Source organism: Clarias gariepinus, chromosome 2, assembly GCF_024256425.1.
Source record: "Clarias gariepinus isolate MV-2021 ecotype Netherlands chromosome 2, CGAR_prim_01v2, whole genome shotgun sequence".
NCBI lineage: Eukaryota > Metazoa > Chordata > Actinopteri > Siluriformes > Clariidae > Clarias > Clarias gariepinus.
The window spans coordinates 16,416,619-16,433,641 of record NC_071101.1 but is presented as its reverse complement, the minus strand read 5'-3'; the positions used below and the strand labels follow the sequence as shown (position 1 = coordinate 16,433,641).

The 17,023-nt window shown below is 40.8% G+C and overlaps 1 protein-coding gene across 13 annotated transcripts in view; it reads right to left on the bottom strand.

Annotated features, from left to right (window-relative positions):
* The window catches only part of LOC128513454 (protocadherin alpha-C2-like), a 57,141-nt gene that overhangs the window by 7,608 nt on the left and 32,510 nt on the right, over positions 1-17,023 (bottom strand). For 2 of the 13 annotated variants that reach the window (XM_053487275.1, XM_053487218.1), the window contains exon 1: positions 8,050-10,592. The exons of the other annotated variants lie outside the window; for them this stretch is intronic. In XM_053487275.1, coding sequence (XP_053343250.1) covers positions 8,050-10,455 — 2,406 coding nt within the window. In that variant the 5' untranslated portion in view covers positions 10,456-10,592. Of the gene's footprint in view, positions 1-8,049; positions 10,593-17,023 lie in introns of those variants that run through there. 13 annotated transcript variants of the gene reach the window in all.

Below are 17,023 nucleotides of genomic sequence, written 5' to 3'. Positions count from 1 at the left end.
ATCCTCAATAAACAAGCTTCAGTTAGTCCAAAATGCAGCCGCCAGGGTTCTCACTAGATCCAGAAAATATGATCATATAACCCCAATATTATCATCCCTGAACTGGCTACCTGTTCAGTTTAGAATTAATTACAAAATAGTATTACTTACATACAAGGCTTTAAATGGTTTAGCTTCCACATACCTAACCAGTCTTCTGCTACAATCCACTATGTTCCTTAAGATCATAAAACTCCGGACTTCTGGTTGTTCCCAGAATTTTAAAATCTACAAAAGGGGGTAGGGCATTTTCATATTTAGCTCCAAAGCTTTGGAATAGCCTTCCAGACAGTGTTCGGGGCTCAGACATGGTTTCCCAATTCAAAAGTAGACTCAAGACGCATCTCTTTAATCTGGCATACATGTAACTCATCCCATAACCTCATACTCCAGTACATCTATCCTGAATGGCAACTACGCTAATTCTCTCCATCTGTTCTGTATTTTTCTGTATTTTCTGCCCTCTGCACCTACTGACTCCTTGTGCTGAACTTGACTTCGTGTTAATTTAAATAACTTCTGTTATATTGAACTTTCACCTGCACAACACACATGATGTTATTTCTATCTGTTAACACCCAAATGAGGATGGGTTCCCTGATTGAGTCCAGTTCCTCTCAAGGTTTCTTCCTTTTCGCATTCACGATCTCATCAGAGAGTTTGGCTGAAACTGACATATCCTCTATTTCTCCAAGAATGGAACAACAAATAACACCAGACTCTATGTTAATAAATATGAATTACATAAAAAAATTACCTTTTGCAGACACATAAGTAATATGATGTGAGTTAAAAGTGCAGATGACAGAAGTACCATTAACTGCCATCAGACTATTATGTATCTCCATTGATAATTACTTTCAAGGTGTATTTCAGAGCCAAAAACACAACAGAAAGACTACCTGATGATTACCTGTTTACCTAACTACAAATCCTTTGTCACACAGATAAAAGAGGCCATATATGCATATGTATTAACACATGCATCCAAACAGAATGTGAAATAACACCCCAACACCTATTAAAACAGCAAACACTACCTACCTAAAGTAGGTGAGTATACACAGCTGAGTTACTACTCTCAGTCAGTGTTTTGCACCTCACTATTACTTCTATCTAATACTAGTTACAAAGTATTAAGCCCCCTTTGGCACAGGTTGTCTAACCACCAGTTTTTGGATCAGCTTGAATGGAATTGTGATCAGTATGAATGATCAGTAACAAAAATGAGTCCATTCCAATTACCATTGCCAAATCTTGTCTTATATAACCTCGGTCAGGTGACGTTATCTGATGAGATGCACCTGCAGGTTATAAATAGGAGTGAAACGGAAACATTCGGAAACGGAAACATTCCTCAGAACAATTTTGTCTGAAGGGACGTCCAGTCACGCAGGCAGTGCGGCACTGGAACACAGCATCTCGTTACCACTTTTTCAGGGAACAGGGTTACAGCAAAGTAACACTCGATGCTGCGTAAAAACGCTATGGGAACGAGAATACAAACGCCGCCGCACTGCAAGTGTCTGAACGCCCAAGGTTGTGTAGCGTGTGCGCACAAAGGCCGAGGATCTGGCAGTTTGACTTAAGGACCCGTAAGCCCGGAGTGGCATGAACATCCAGACTATAAAATCTAACAAATGTGTGCCAATGTGAGGACCAACCTCACACACTTGCTGCAGTGGAATACCTCTTGCTAGCGCAATAGATGAGGCGATCCCCCTGGTCGAATGAGCCCTAATTCGTAGAGGCAAAGTGAGCCCACAGGCCTCACAGGAGAGGGCAATAGCATCTCTCACCCAGTGTGACACGGTCTGTGTAGTGGCGCCTGCCCCCAAGTTGCGGCCCCCATAGCATATGAAAAGCTGCTCTGACTTACGCCATTGCCTGGTGCGGTGGACGTAATTTTGAAGAGCATGTACTGGACACAGTAAGTGAAGTCTCTCCTGCTCCGGAGCTGTAAAAGGCGGAGGACAGAAGGCTTCAAGAACAACAGGGTGCGTGGTTGAGAATAGAACTTTCGGAAGATAGTTCGGGTGAGGATGCAAAATGCCCTTGACTAGCCCAGGGGCAAAGTCTAGGCAGGATGGGGAGACTGAAAAGGCGTGCAGATCTCCAATTCTCTTCAGAGAGGTATTGGCCATTTGAAAAAACATTTTAAGGGTCAGAAGCCTGACAGGCGCTGACTCCAGTGGTTTGAAAGGGGTGTGTCTATTGGACCTTCGAGCACAATAAATAAATCCCAAGAAGGGACAGTGGCTCTAGTGGGTGGCCTCAACCGTTTAGCTCCACGAATGAATTGGGCGACTAAAGGGTGCTTTCCCACGGAAACCCCATCAATCAGAACATGGCAGGCTGAAATAGCAGCTACGTACGTTCTGAGAGTACTAGGGCACAAGCCTAAGGATAACTTTTCCTGCAGAAACTCCAGCACTGAAACAATTCGGCAGTGGACTTGGTCTACATGTTTTGTCATGCAACAATTTTCAAATACATTCCATTTAAGGGCATAAGCTTTTCTAGTGGAGGGATCCCTAGCACTTAGAATAGTCTTAATTACGCTGGGTGGAAGACCAGCTTGACTTAGTTGATCCCGCTCAGGGGCCAAACGTGAAGGTTCCAAAGCTCGGGCCGGGAATAAAACATTGTCCCCTGCGCCTGAGACAGAAGAACCTCTTCTCACTGGAATCACCCATGGTGAGGAAAGATATTAGATCCCAGAACCACACTCTGGTCGGCCAAGAGGGCGCTATCAATAAGAGGCGCAAACGCTGTTGATGGACCCTCGCCAGGACTCCCGGGAGCAGAGCTATTGGAGAAAACGCATAAAAGCGTAAATTGGGCCACGTATGGGCCATCGTGTCCACACCCAGGGGAGCTGGAAGAGTCAGAGAATAGTAGAGGAGACATTGTGCTGTCTCTTGGGAGGCAAAGAGGTCCACCTCTGCTATAAAGAATCTTTCCCAGTTCTGACTGACTACTTCGGGGTGGAGTCTCCTATCCCCGTGTGTCACAGCTTGTCTGGACAGTAAGTCTGCTCCCACATTCATGTGCCCCAGAATGTAAATCGCCCTAAGGGACAGGAACTTGTCCTGTGCCCAAAGCAGAACCTGGTGCGCTAGCTTGTTCAAGCGGCGCAAGCACAGTCCGCCCTGGCGATTTATGTTTCAAACTACCAACGTGTTGTCCCCCTGCACTAGAATATGGTAGCCTCATGGTAACTGCTGGCAGAAGTGCTATAGGACCTAAAATAGAGCCATCATTTCGAGGCAATTGATGTGCTATGCGAGAAGATGGCCTCTCCAGCTCCCTTGGGCTGGACGGCCATCCAAGACCGCACCCCAGCCTGTAAGGGAAGCGTCTGTCATTAACATTTGCGACTTCAGCCCGTGAAGATCTAGGATTGGATGCAGCCCCCTGTTTTTCTTGGAAACCAAGAAATAACCACTGTAGTACTCTGACTATGTACATGTTTTATGGCCCCTTTTTCCAGCAACGTCTGCAGTTCGAGAGTCAACAAATGCGCCCTTTCCGGTATCACTGAAGTGGAGACCACGCCGTTGAAACGCGGAGGGCGATATACGAAATGAATCCTGTAGCCTTTTTCTACAGTCCTTAGTACCCAAGGAGATATGCCTGGCAGTAGCTTCCACGCTGTCAGTTTCTCTCAAAGAGGTACAAGTTTTAGCACTTCGGCTGTACCGGGGGGGGGGGGGGGGGGGATGTTAGCGGTTCGGCATCCTGAGGTACAGCAGGATATGACCGAAGGGCTAACGTGGTGTTGGAGACCGGTGTTGTCCGAAACTCCAATAGTGGCGGAGCCTGAACATTGGCCTCCTGGAGGTGCCACTTCCTTATTGAAAAGAATGTTACGTGCCTTCTTCTTAGAGAAGAAGACAGTGCTGCGGTCTGATCTCCTTGAGGCGGCTTTTGAAGGGCGGCGAGCCATACCCCAGTCCTTACAAGGGGGTGCCCGGCTGCTAACACTTACCTTCTGAGCCTCCTGCCTGGCGAGAATCAGATCTGGTCTGGACTGTTGCCCACCGAGTCTCGACCAGATCTGATTCTCGCCAGACGGGAGGTACAGAAGAAAAGCGTGTGTGCACGTGTGCAGTGAAGCGGCGGCCTGAACTGCTGCCTGAAACGCCTTTCCCACCAGGGTAGGTGAGAGTCTACACGGCTTGGAGGGAAGTGTTGGCTTTTTTTTTTTTAGGGAGGATAATGTCCCAGGAGAGAGTCTCTTCTACACACTCACAAGAAGCACCGAGGCGCACTTGTGAAGTGGAGGGAGAGACTTCCCGATCAGATGAGAGGGTGAGAGAAAGGAGGGAGAAATCCGTCTCGCGCACCTCTGCCAGATCGGCTTGTGAGCCCCAGAAATGCAGCGTGGCTCATGGTTCTCTAAGGAAAGAGAGGTGCTTGCAAAGCACCTTCATAGGGAGAAGATCACAATGTTCACAGTCTCCTTGGAGCCCAAAGAGAGTGTGCTTTTCGCCCAAACACAAAGTGTGGAGATCGCCCTCCGAACAGAAATTTTCACAAGGAGGGACACATCTCGTTTTAAACTCTGCTAATTTATAGGTGAGTTAACACTTTTCTTTCTTTTATCTTGCTTGTAAACACACGTGACACAATGCGGTCTAAGGACAAAAAGATCTGAGGAATGTTTCCGGTTCACTTCTATTTATAACCTGCAGGTGAGTCTCATCAGACAACGTCACCTGACCGAGGTTATATAAGCCAAAATTTGGTGTGTTTGATACACACATGCCTTACAACCGGCAACATGAAAAGATGTTCCCATAGCGTTTTCACACAGCATCGAGTGTAGCTTTTGAAAGGTAACTTCCTATTTTCTGGATTTATGAAAAAGAGCATTTAAATAAAAGTGATGTCATATTTTGGAACCTGTTTACGGTCCAACAGTTCTGAAATTGCAAACTCGTAGTAGTTGTCAGATGTCTCTCTGGGTTTAAAAGGTAGCTTATAATGAAACTTACCCATCATCTTGATTTGACCTTCAAGTTTTTGTCCAGGAAATTAGTTTAATATGCTAGTTATGTTAGTGGATCTTTAACAAGGGTATGCACAATGTTTGCAAATGTTCAGGAAGTTAAATACAGGGAAAACATGTTGCAGCCTGAAACGTGAGATGCATCTTGTTTGAGAAGCTTTTCTGTTTCCTTGGTGTGGGGTGGAGCTGCATCCACCATAGTGATTTTTTTTTTGTTTGTTTTTGTAAAATTTTCACTCAGTATGTAGTTAGGGACTTGTTGGGGACTTTTTCACTCAGTCGGTTGTTGGGGACTAGTGACTAAGCTCGCTCACTAAAGCCTAGTTACTGTGGATTCTCAGTGGCTGAGTTGTGAAGAACTGAAGAACTTGTATTAATAAAAACTTCAAAGTAAAGTAGTTCAATTATGTAAAAGTGTCAGACAGAAAGTATTCATGAAAAAAAATCTAATTTAACCTAAAGTGTCAATCAGGGAAAAATAGATTTTCTGTGAAAATTCAGGGAGTAAAAGATGGCTCGTCACCAACTTGCAGAAAAAATGCCATCTGTCTGTAGGACATTTACAGTCGTTTATGAACAGCACTTGCACATTTCATGTCAGTTGCGAGTTAGTGCCACATGTCCAATACAGTCCAGACATTGCTCCAAGCTATTTTTACATGTTTTGACCAACAAAAAAGTACCTATATGACTTGCAGCATGCTGTCCGGGTATAACTCCAAAGTAGAAAATGTTTTACCTTGATGATATGCTGGGATAAGTGCATTACTTTAAAAGGAAATTAAACAGAGAAATAAAAATTGTTTTTACTCTTAGAAATGTTATTCTGCACAAACAACAGTCCTGGTTTGACTTAAACACCGCTGATATAAACCTAAAGTAAGGAGAAAAAAATTACATCCTACCTGTAGAGTAGATGCAGCTGAGTCACTAGTCTCAGTTATTCCTGTGCTCCTAGGTATACTAGACACAATGTATCCCGTCCCCTTTGGCACAGGTTGTCTAACTACTAGCATTCCTCTTCTGGTTTCAGCTAGAAATAAACTGTATAATAATATAATTCAGTAAGCATCATTGGACACAAGGGTGGAACCTGCAAGTTCTTCTCACTGATCACACTGTTCCTACAAGGAGGAGCAGCTTTACTGGACTTTGATTTCTAACACTTCAGCACAATGGTCACCATATGTTAATCAGTAACAGGAATGACACTGAGCCCAGTCCAATTACCAAATACAGGTTTGGATCTGAAAAGATATCATATTCTAAACGTACTTTATTCATGTCAGCATAGCTTTTAAAGGCGATCTCCACTGTGGACAGTTTAATGGTAACTGTAGAAGAAAAAGATGGCTCTCCGTTATCCTTGGCGATCACCACAAGCCACTGGTGGCGTGAGTCTCTATTACTGAACATTCTTGTGGTCCGAATCTCTCTGTTGTACTGGTCCAATCTGAATAAAGTAGCATCAGTATTTTGGAGAAATTGGTAAGTAATTCAAAAGTTGTGAACAGAATCGGAGTCTATAGCAATTACTTTGGCTTTAAGAGTTCCTTTATCGGTGGATCTCAGTATTTTTTCCTCCACCACTGTGTGCGCCATAGAGACACAATAACTGGGGTGTTGTTGTTCTGGTCCATAATAATAATGTGAACAGTCATGTTACTGCTTGGTGGGTGAAGTCTCATTGCCAGATAATAGAGGATTTCCGCGGTCAGTAATGGTAAATGTGATGTCATATTCTGGGACATGTTCCCAGTCCAACGGTTCTGAAACTACAAGCTCATAATAGTTGCCAGATGTCTCTCCAAGTTTAAAAGGGAGCTTATAACTGTATCTGTATATCCTTTTTAATAGGACTTGAAAAGGATTTAATAGAAATTGCCGGATGGTTCTTATCATTGATTAGTATAGTTACTTTGCATTGCCCATATAATGAATTTGCACCTTTGTCTTTAGCTATTATTTCTGCATTGTAAATTCTAAAATCCTCATAATTGATAATTTCCCAAACTCTTATTTCAACGTTATTTGGATTTAATCCAAATGTCTTTTGTGTTTTTTTAGAGGTAATTCAATTTGATTACAAGGTGGCCAATGGGTGAGTTTTCCATTAGATTTATGGTATAGCTGTCTTTATTAAACTGGGGGGCGTTGTCGTTGGTATCTAGCACACAAACAATCATTTTAGCTGTACAAGAGCATGCAGGAGCACCACTGTCGATAGCAGTGAGTATTAAATTATGAATATGCACGTTTCTCTTGGTCCAGAGATCTTTTAAAAATTAAGTTTGGAAATTTTTATCCTTCCCATCCAGTTTGTATGTCAATATTAAGGTACTCACTTTCGCTGAAATAATAGGTTTTAATAGAGCTTGAGCCAACATCGGGGTCAACAGCATTAGTGAGAGAAAACTTACAAGGTGAATGGTATCCCAACGAAATTGCGGTGAATTATCATTTATGTCTATTATCAATATTGGCAGAAGTCACCTTCCCGAATGTTTGGCTTTGAGTAGTTGCTTTTCTTGAAGCAAAAACCTGTAGTTAGTGCATTAGGCAAGGAATGCCCAACTTCTCTATGGGATACTTGCAGGAACAGTTGATAGTGAAATACCAAAAAGAATGACTGAGAAAAATCTCCAAATGTCTGATGAGATAAAACTCAGTATTTTGTACAAGGAACTGCGAGTTAAGACCAAGGAGTACATTTCTGTTTCTAAAGTATTATGAATATGAGAGTCTGAAACCATTTATGAAGTTGATTCAAATTCCTCTGTCTGTTAAAATTCCTGAACAAATATGAATAATATTTCCTCAATCAAGCCCACGACAGAAAAAAGAAAAATTACACCCAATATATATGAGGAAAATAGTCAAAACCTTCAGCTAAAACACAGACTTAACTATAGGTCTCATGACCAATGTCTTTTGAGGCTAAAATATAAAACAAAATCAAGGGGAAAATAGTAAAAATATAACTTTTGCCATCCTACCTGTAGAGTAGACGCAGCTGAGTCACTAGTCTCAGTCATTCCTGTGCTTCTTGGTATGCTAGATACAACGTATCTCGTCCCCTTTGGCACAGGTTGTCTAACTACCAGCTTTCCTTTTCTGGTTTCTGCTAGAAATAAACTGTACCAGTAGGCATCATTAGACACCAGTGTGGAATCTGCGATAGTAGAGTTCCTCTCACTGATCACACTGTTCCTACAGGAAGGAGCAGCTTTACTAGCCTTTGGTTTTTGACACTTCAGCACGATGGTCACCAGTATGGTGATCAGTAACAGGAATGACACAGAGCCCAGTCCGATTACCAGATACAGGTTTAAATCTGAAAAAACATCATATTCTAAAGGAACTTCAGTCATGCCAGCATAACTTTTAAGTGCAGTCTCCACTGTGGACAGTTTGATGGTGACTGTGGCAGAGAGAGAGGGCTCTCCGTTATCCTTGGCGACTACCACAAGGCGCTGGTGGCGCGAGTCTCTGTAACTGAACATTCTCGTCGTCCGAATCTCTCCGTTGTACTGGTCCAAACTAAACAATGTAGCATCAGTGTTCTGGAGAAACTGGTATGTAATCCGGGAGTTGTGCACAGAGTCTGTATCTATGGCAATCACTTTGGCTATCAGAGTTCCTTTATCAGTGGATCTCTGTATTTTCTCTTCAACCACTGAACCATGGGCACGCCACGGAGACACTATAACCGGGGTGTTGTCGTTCTGGTCCATAATAATAATGTGAACAGTCACATTACTGCTTAGTGGGGAAACACCAGAATCTCTGGCTTCAACATGAAAAATAAACTCCTTCTCTATCTCATAATCAAATGTCTTGAGCGCATAAAGGTTACCGTTCTCTGGATTAATAGAGAAGAGCATTGACATGGATGTGTTTGCGATTTCCTTTTCTATTATAAAATAAACTAGATATTGATTTTCATGCAGGTCTGGGTCATGTGCAGTGAGGGAGCCCAGTAATGCTCCTGGTGGATTATTTTCCATCACTTTTATGGTATAAAATGTTTGTGGAAATTGTGGAATATTGTCATTCACATCCAGAAGCTCTAAAGTTACAGTTTCATTATCAGATAATGAAGGATTTCCTCTGTCAGTAACAGTAAATGTGATGTCATATTCTGGGGTATGTTCACGGTCCAAAGGTTCTGAAACTACAAGCTCGTAATAGTTGTCAGATGTCTCTCTAAGTCTGAAAGGAAGCTTATCAGAAATATGTACATCTATTTCGCCATTTTCTCCAGAATCCTTATCACTCACACTAATCACTGCAATAACTGTGTCTGTAGCTATATCCTCTTTAATAGGACTTGAAAAGGATTTAATAGAAATTTCCGGATGATTGTCATTCATATCATTGATTAGTATAGTTACTTTGCATTGCCCAGATAGGGAATTGGCACCTTTGTCTTTAGCTATTATTTCTGCATTGTAAATTCTGAAATCCTCATAATTGATCATTTCCTTAACTCTTATTTCACCATTATTTGGATTTAATCCAAATGTCTCTTGTGTTTTCTCAGAGGTATATAGACTAAATGAGTATTCAATTTCAGAATTTGTGCCTTCATCCTTATCTGTTGCATTCAATTTGATTACAAGGTGGCCAATGGGTGAGTTTTCCATTAGATTTATGGTATAGCTGTCTTTATCAAACTGGGGGGCGTTGTCGTTGGTATCTAGCACACGAACAATAATTTTAGCTGTACCAGAGCGCGCAGGGGCGCCACCATCTACAGCAGTGAGTATTAGATTATGAATAGCCCGTTCCTCACGGTCCAGAGCTCTCTTCAAAATTAAGTCTGGAAATTTTGAACCATCCCGCCCAGTTTGTATGTCAATATTAAAGTACTCACTTTCGCTGAGATAATAGGTTTTAATTGAGTTTGAACCGACATCGGGGTCAACAGCATTGGTGAGAGAAAACTTCTCTCCTACTGGTGTTGATTCGGATATATCAAGGTGAATGGTATCCCGACGAAATTGCGGTGAATTATCGTTTATGTCCATAATCTCAAGTTCAATATTAAACATCCTTATCGGATTTTCAATAATGACGTCGAGTTTCAAAAAGCATGTAGCTGTTTTAAAGTTGCACAGTTGCTCCCTGTCCATTTTCTCCACAATGTAAAGCTCACCAGTCTCTTTGTTAACATCCAAGTATTTTTTGTTGGTCACAACATCCAGTCGCATCTTTCGTGCACTTAAGGTTTTTACATCAAGTCCTAAATCGGCTGCGAGATTTGAAACAACAGAACCCTCTTTCATTTCTTCGGGTATCGAGTAGTGCGTAACAGCAAACGTGGAGGATATAACCGCAAAAATGAGAAGGGATGTTGCGACGTACCTCCACAACAGCTGTTTCATGATGCGGATCTCCATTCTATGGATTTCAGCTATAAATAAACGCAAATACCACCAAAACACGCTGTTGGTTATTTAAGGGTAGGAATAAAGAAACAGATAATTAAAGGTTTTAAAAGAGTAATTTTCATCAGTTGCGTGAAGAACAAATTCTCGTCCGTATTCCAGAGAGGCAACTCCCCACAACCGGCTGCATACAAAAAATAATGGCCGCAACAGACAAACTAACAATCAGCTTTGCTGGTGAACAGCGACGCTAAGTGCACATACCTTTTCAGTACAATATCCTTTGTATTTTCTCATATTACAATATTAAAAAACATTTTTAAATGATTCGATGCATGTAATTTTTATTATAATATTTGGTAAGCACCGTTATCTAGAGCCAAAGAAATGCTGATACTTTAGCAAGTGTGGTTAGTAACGAAGTAAATGCAACCCGTTACTGTAGTTAAGTGTATTTTAATCAGCAATAATATTAAAACCACTTAAAGGTGAAGTGACTAATATTGCTTATTTTTATTATAAGGAGTCGGATATATTAGTCTGCAGGTAAACAAGGGCCAAATATTGATAGCTAAACAATTAAAATCTCTAAAATGGCATGTCTTCTAGAGTTTTTCTGAAATGCAGTAGTAGAAGCTACTAAAAGTGGTCAAAGATAGGACCCATGACAATTTAATGGCATCCTAATGGTCACCTGTTGCCTGAGCTGTTATAGAATACATTGCTGAAAAACCTAATGCTTGCTACAGTAGAAAAGTATCACAACACACTGTGCATAGCAGTTTGCTTCATGTGTGACTGCGTAGCTGAAGACTGGTTGGAGTGCCTATGATGATCCCATCCATGGGTAAAAATGCTTACAGTTAGAATGTTTTGTAAAATAACTAGGCCCTGGAGCAATGAAAGAAGGTGGCCTGTCTGATGAATCACATTTTCTTTTGCATTCTTAATGTGGATTCATTGCTTGCCTGGGCATGGAATGGCAGAAAAGATGCACTACGGAAAGGAGTACATCTTCATGGCAACATTGTTCACTAATGTAAGTGGTCTTTTTAAACAGGCTAATGCACCCTGCTACACTGGAAGAGAAATTGATCAGGAATGGGTTGATGAAAAACAGACAAAAGAAGTTCAAGGTGCTGAGTTGGCCTCCAATTTCATCTGTAGGATATACTGGAGAAACAAGTCTGATCCATGAAGGCCCATCCTAAAAAGTTACAAAGTTTAAAGATCTTCTGCCAGACATTTGGATGACATATACTACAGCAAACCTTTAATAGCCTACACAATTATAGGCACTCTCATCAATCTCACCGTAGGACAGTATGCCTATCTGCAAAGTTTTCAAAAGCCATTATTTTAATATGTCAACTCTTGTTTAATGACAGCCAATATATACGCATTAAAGAGGAGATCTCCCTACCCCATAGTACCTCAGTATGTCCCGGTGTAAATAAGTAGAAGTGAGTGCACCAAAATTATGTGAATATCACTACTTCACTTGGCAGAGGCTTTAATCAAAGCTGGTAATGTCTTAAGTGACAATTTTGACATGGCGTGAGTTTCTAAAATAAATGGTAAGTCCAGTAAATAGGGCCTACAGTTTGGATACAGGACAAAACCAGCACACTCCCTTCACACATCTCTTCATATCTCACATGGTAAGAGAATGTTGTGGCCAAGTACGCCTTAATAGTGGAAAATGCCATGCTTATTTTGAAAAGGCTGTAAGAGATGTGTTAATTGTTTCAAGTCATTTATTTGTGTGGCCTGCAGGTGTGATTCTCCAGGGACAATCTGACCATTTTGATTTATACACATTCAAATTCCATACAAACTTAAATAATTCTTTTAAGTGTGTAAAGCTGCTTTGGGACAATGCCAATTGTTAAAAGTGCTATACAAATAAAATTGAATTGAATTAAGTCTCACACTCAATTTACTGTCCTGCCCTCATACATGGCTGCCCAACCCCAGAAAGATGCATTTGACATGATCGTCTACTATATATGGGCAGTATGATACTCATCATAATTCCCTGTGACAGGAAGGCTGATTGCCTCCATGCAAATTTACAACTTGCTATGAACAGCATGCAACAGTGACTGTAGATTCATCTGCAAGAGGCTACCAACTGCTAGAACACTCACATATAGAAGTGAATAAACCAAGTTGCCACAAGAATCAACGTCATTAACCCCAATAGACCGAGGCCCATTTTTAATGTGATATACTCCTCTTTTCAAAAATTGTCCACTCCCAAAAAGAATTTATACATTCCACTGACAGACTCAATCAGTAACAACAACAATACAGAATCTAGGCTCTGTCAGTTTCAGAACAATCTTGGGCATGTTTACACAAAAATCTAGAGCATTTAGATCCTCTCTGAAAATCTTTTGTTCTGATTGAGCTGAAAAAGATTATTTATGTATTTAAATGGCCAGACGACTATCTTTAGCCTGGAATAATCCCTTGGCCACCTCAAAGTATTTTACAAATATTCAAGGACTTAGAGGAAACCTAAAAATGACCACCATGTAAGCGCATGTGCTGAAATAATAAAAAGTCAGGAAATTTTTCTAGGAAGGATTTATATTATGAGAGGAATATATGCATTTTGTAGACCAACTGAGGTGAATCTGTCAGTTTTATTTTATTTTATTTTATTTGGGCGAAGTGCATATATATATATATACGTTGTACCATGCACCTAAACGTCCTATCACTCCTTGCTTACTCTGGAGCTCACTGGGTAGACAGCCTCTCCCTTCTGCAGGTGTGTGAGGGGTTCGGGACCACCGGGATGGGCACCGACTGGTGATTAATCCTTACTAATGGATCTTGAGCTTCTCTTTTCATTTTCTCCCAGCATAGTTGCATAAATGCAATAACAGACACGAACTTTTTCTTTGTGAGAAAGTATAGAAAGGTTAAGCCAATTTGCTCTCCTGTGCCAAAATAAAACCAATTTCTCTTCCCAATGCATTGGGGGTACAACAGTGCAGGCCTATAGATAAGTAATTTATTATCTAGATCATTCCTTCCTTTAGCTCAGGCTGGTATAGAATAAAAATAAGGAAGACATCTTACTGCTATGGTGACTAAGCATTAACATTATCCTATAAGAGTTCAAGTTGTCTTCCTTGAAGGGAACAGAGAAAAATGTTGCTGCTATAGACTTCACATCTAGCAAGAGATGAAAGGATACTACCAGGTCATTTGGAAGTCGATGAGAAAGAACTTTTTTAACCATGTCCACATAATCCTGAGCAGAACACATATGGATGGAGTTCTGGTATAAAAAAAAATAGAGTTGTTTCTTTTTGTACTTCAGCAATATTGGCAGAAGTCACCCTCCCGAATGTTTGGTTTTGAGTAGTTGCTTATCTTGAAGCAAAAACTGGTGGACAGTGCATTAGGCAAGGAATGCTCAACTTCTCTATGCGATACTTGCAGGGATAGTCCATAGTGAAATACCAAAAATAATGACTGAGAAAGATCTTCAAGTGTCTAATGAGATGCAACTCAATATTTTGTACAAGGAACTGCAGGTTAAGACCAAGGAGTATATTTTTGTTTCTAAATTATTATGAATATCTTAATATTTACTCAATCAAGACCACGACAGAAAAAAAATACACCAAATATATATGAGCAAATTAGTCAAAACAGACTTGACTTCAGGCAAGAAAAAAGTCTCTTTGGGCTAAAATATGAAGCAAAATCAAGGACAAAATGGTAAAAATATAACTTTTTCCATCCTACCTGTAGAGTAGACGCAGCTGAGTCACTAGTCTCAGTCATTCCTGTGCTTCTTGGTATGCTAGATACAACGTATCTCGTCCCCTTTGGCACAGGCTGTCTAACTACCAGCTTCCCTTTTCTGGTTTCTGCTAGAAATAAACTGTACCAGTAGGCATCATTGGATACCAGCGTGGAATCTGCGATGGTAGAGTTCCTCTCACTGATCACACTGTTCCTACAAGAAGGAGCAGCTTTACTAGCCTTTGGTTTCTGACACTTCAGCACGATGGTCACCAGTATGGTGATCAGTAACAGGAATGACACAGAGCCCAGGCCGATTACCAGATACAGGTTTAAATCTGAAAAAATATCATATTCTAAAGGAACTTCAGTCATGTCAGCATAGCTTTTAAGTGCGGTCTCCACTGTGGACAGTTTGATGGTGACTGTGGCAGAGAGAGAGGGCTCTCCGTTATCCTTGGCGATCACCACAAGGCGCTGGTGGCGTGAGTCTCTGTAACTGAACATTCTTGTGGTCCGGATCTCTCCGTTGTATTGGTCCAAACTGAACAATGTAGCATCAGTGTTCTGAAGAAACTGATATGTAATCCGGGAGTTGTGCACCGAGTCTGTGTCTATAGCAATCACTTTGGCTATGAGAGTTCCTTTATCAGTGGATCTTGGTATTTTCTCTTCAACCACTGAGCCATGGGCACGCCACGGAGACACTATAACCGGGGTGTTGTCGTTCTGGTCCATAATAATAATGTGAACAGTCACATTACTTCTTAGTGGGGGAACACCAGAGTCTCTGGCCTCAATGTGAAAAAGAAACTCTTTTTCTATCTCATAATCAAATGTCTTGAGCGCGTAAAGGTTACCGTTCTCTGGATTAATGGAAAAGAGCATTGACATGGATGTGTTTGCGATTTCCTTTTCTATTATAAAATAAACTAGATACTGATTTTCATGAAGGTCTGGGTCATGTGCAGTGAGGAAGCCCAGTGATGCTCCTGGTGGATTATTTTCCATTACTTTTATGGTATAAAATGATTGTGGAAATTGTGGAATATTGTCATTTACATCCAGGAGCTCTAATGTTACAGTTTCATTATCAGATAATGGAGGATTTCCTCTGTCAGTAACAGTAAATGTGATGTCATATTCTGGGGTATGTTCACGGTCCAATGGTTCTGAAACTACAAGCTCGTAATAGTTGTCAGATGTTTCTCTAAGTCTAAAAGGAAGCTTATCAGAAATATGTACATCTATTTCGCCATTTTCTCCCGAATCCTTATCACTCACACTAATCACTGCAATAACTGTGTCTGTAGCTATATCCTCTTTAATAGGACTTGAAAAGGATTTAATAGAAATTTCCGGATGATTGTCATTCATATCATTGATTAGTATAGTTACTTTGCATTGCCCAGATAATGAATTGGCGCCTTTGTCTTTAGCTATTATTTCTGCATTGTAAATTCTAAAATCCTCATAATTGATCATTTCCTTAACTCTTATTTCACCATTATTTGGATTTAATCCAAATGTCTCTTGTGTTTTCTCAGAGGTATATAGACTAAATGAGTATTCAATTTCAGAATTTGTGCCTTCATCCTTATCTGTTGCATTCAATTTGATTACAAGGTGGCCAATGGGTGAGTTTTCCATTAGATTTATGGTATAGCTGTCTTTATCAAACTGGGGGGCGTTGTCGTTGGTATCTAGCACACGAACAATAATTTTAGCTGTACCAGAGCGCGCAGGGGCGCCACCATCTACAGCAGTGAGTATTAGATTATGAATAGCCCGTTCCTCACGGTCCAGAGCTTTTTTTAAAATCAAGTCTGTAAATTTGGAACCATCACGTCCAGTATGAATGTCGATATTAAAATGATCACTTTCGCTTAGGTAGTACGTTTTTACGGAGTTTGTGCCTACATCGGGGTCAACAGCATTGGTGAGAGAAAACTTCTCTCCTACTGGTGTTGATTCGGATATATCAAGGTGAATGGTATCCCGACGAAAATGTGGCGAATTATCATTTATGTCCATTATCTCAAGTTCAATGTTAAACATCCTTACTGGGTTTTCAATTATGGCATCCAGTTTTAAAAAACACGTTGTAGCTGTTTTAACGTTGCACAGTTGCTCCCTGTCCATTTTCTCCACAATGTAAAGCTCACCAGTCTCTTTGTTAATCTCCAAATATTTCTTGTCGGCAAGAACATCCAGTCGCATCTTTCGTGCACTTAAGGTTTTTACATCAAGTCCTAAATCGGCTGCGAGATTTGAAACAACAGAACCCTCTTTCATTTCTTCGGGTATCGAGTAGTGCGTAACAGCAAACGTGGAGGATATAACCGCAAAAATGAGAAGGGATGTTGCGACGTACCTCCACAACAGCTGTTTCATGATGCGGATCTCCATTCTATGGATTTAAGCTATTATTAAACGCAAATACCACCAAAACACGCTGCTGGTTATTTGAGGTTTTGAAAAAAGAAACAGATAATTAAAGGTTTTAAGAGAGTAATTTTCATCAGTTGCGTGAAGAACAAATTCTCGTCCGTATTCCAGAGAGGCAACTCCCCACAACCGGCTGCATACAAAAAATAATGGCCGCAACAGACAAACTAACAATCAGTTTAGCTGGTGAACAGCGACGCTAAGTGCACATACCTTTTCAGTACAATTTCATTCAAATTTACCCGTATAACAATATAAAGAAACATTTTTAAATGATGCGGTGCATGTGAATTTTTATTATAGCACTTGGCAGGTACCGTTAGAGTGTTCCTGGAATGCAGTAGTAGGAGCTACCAAAAGTGGT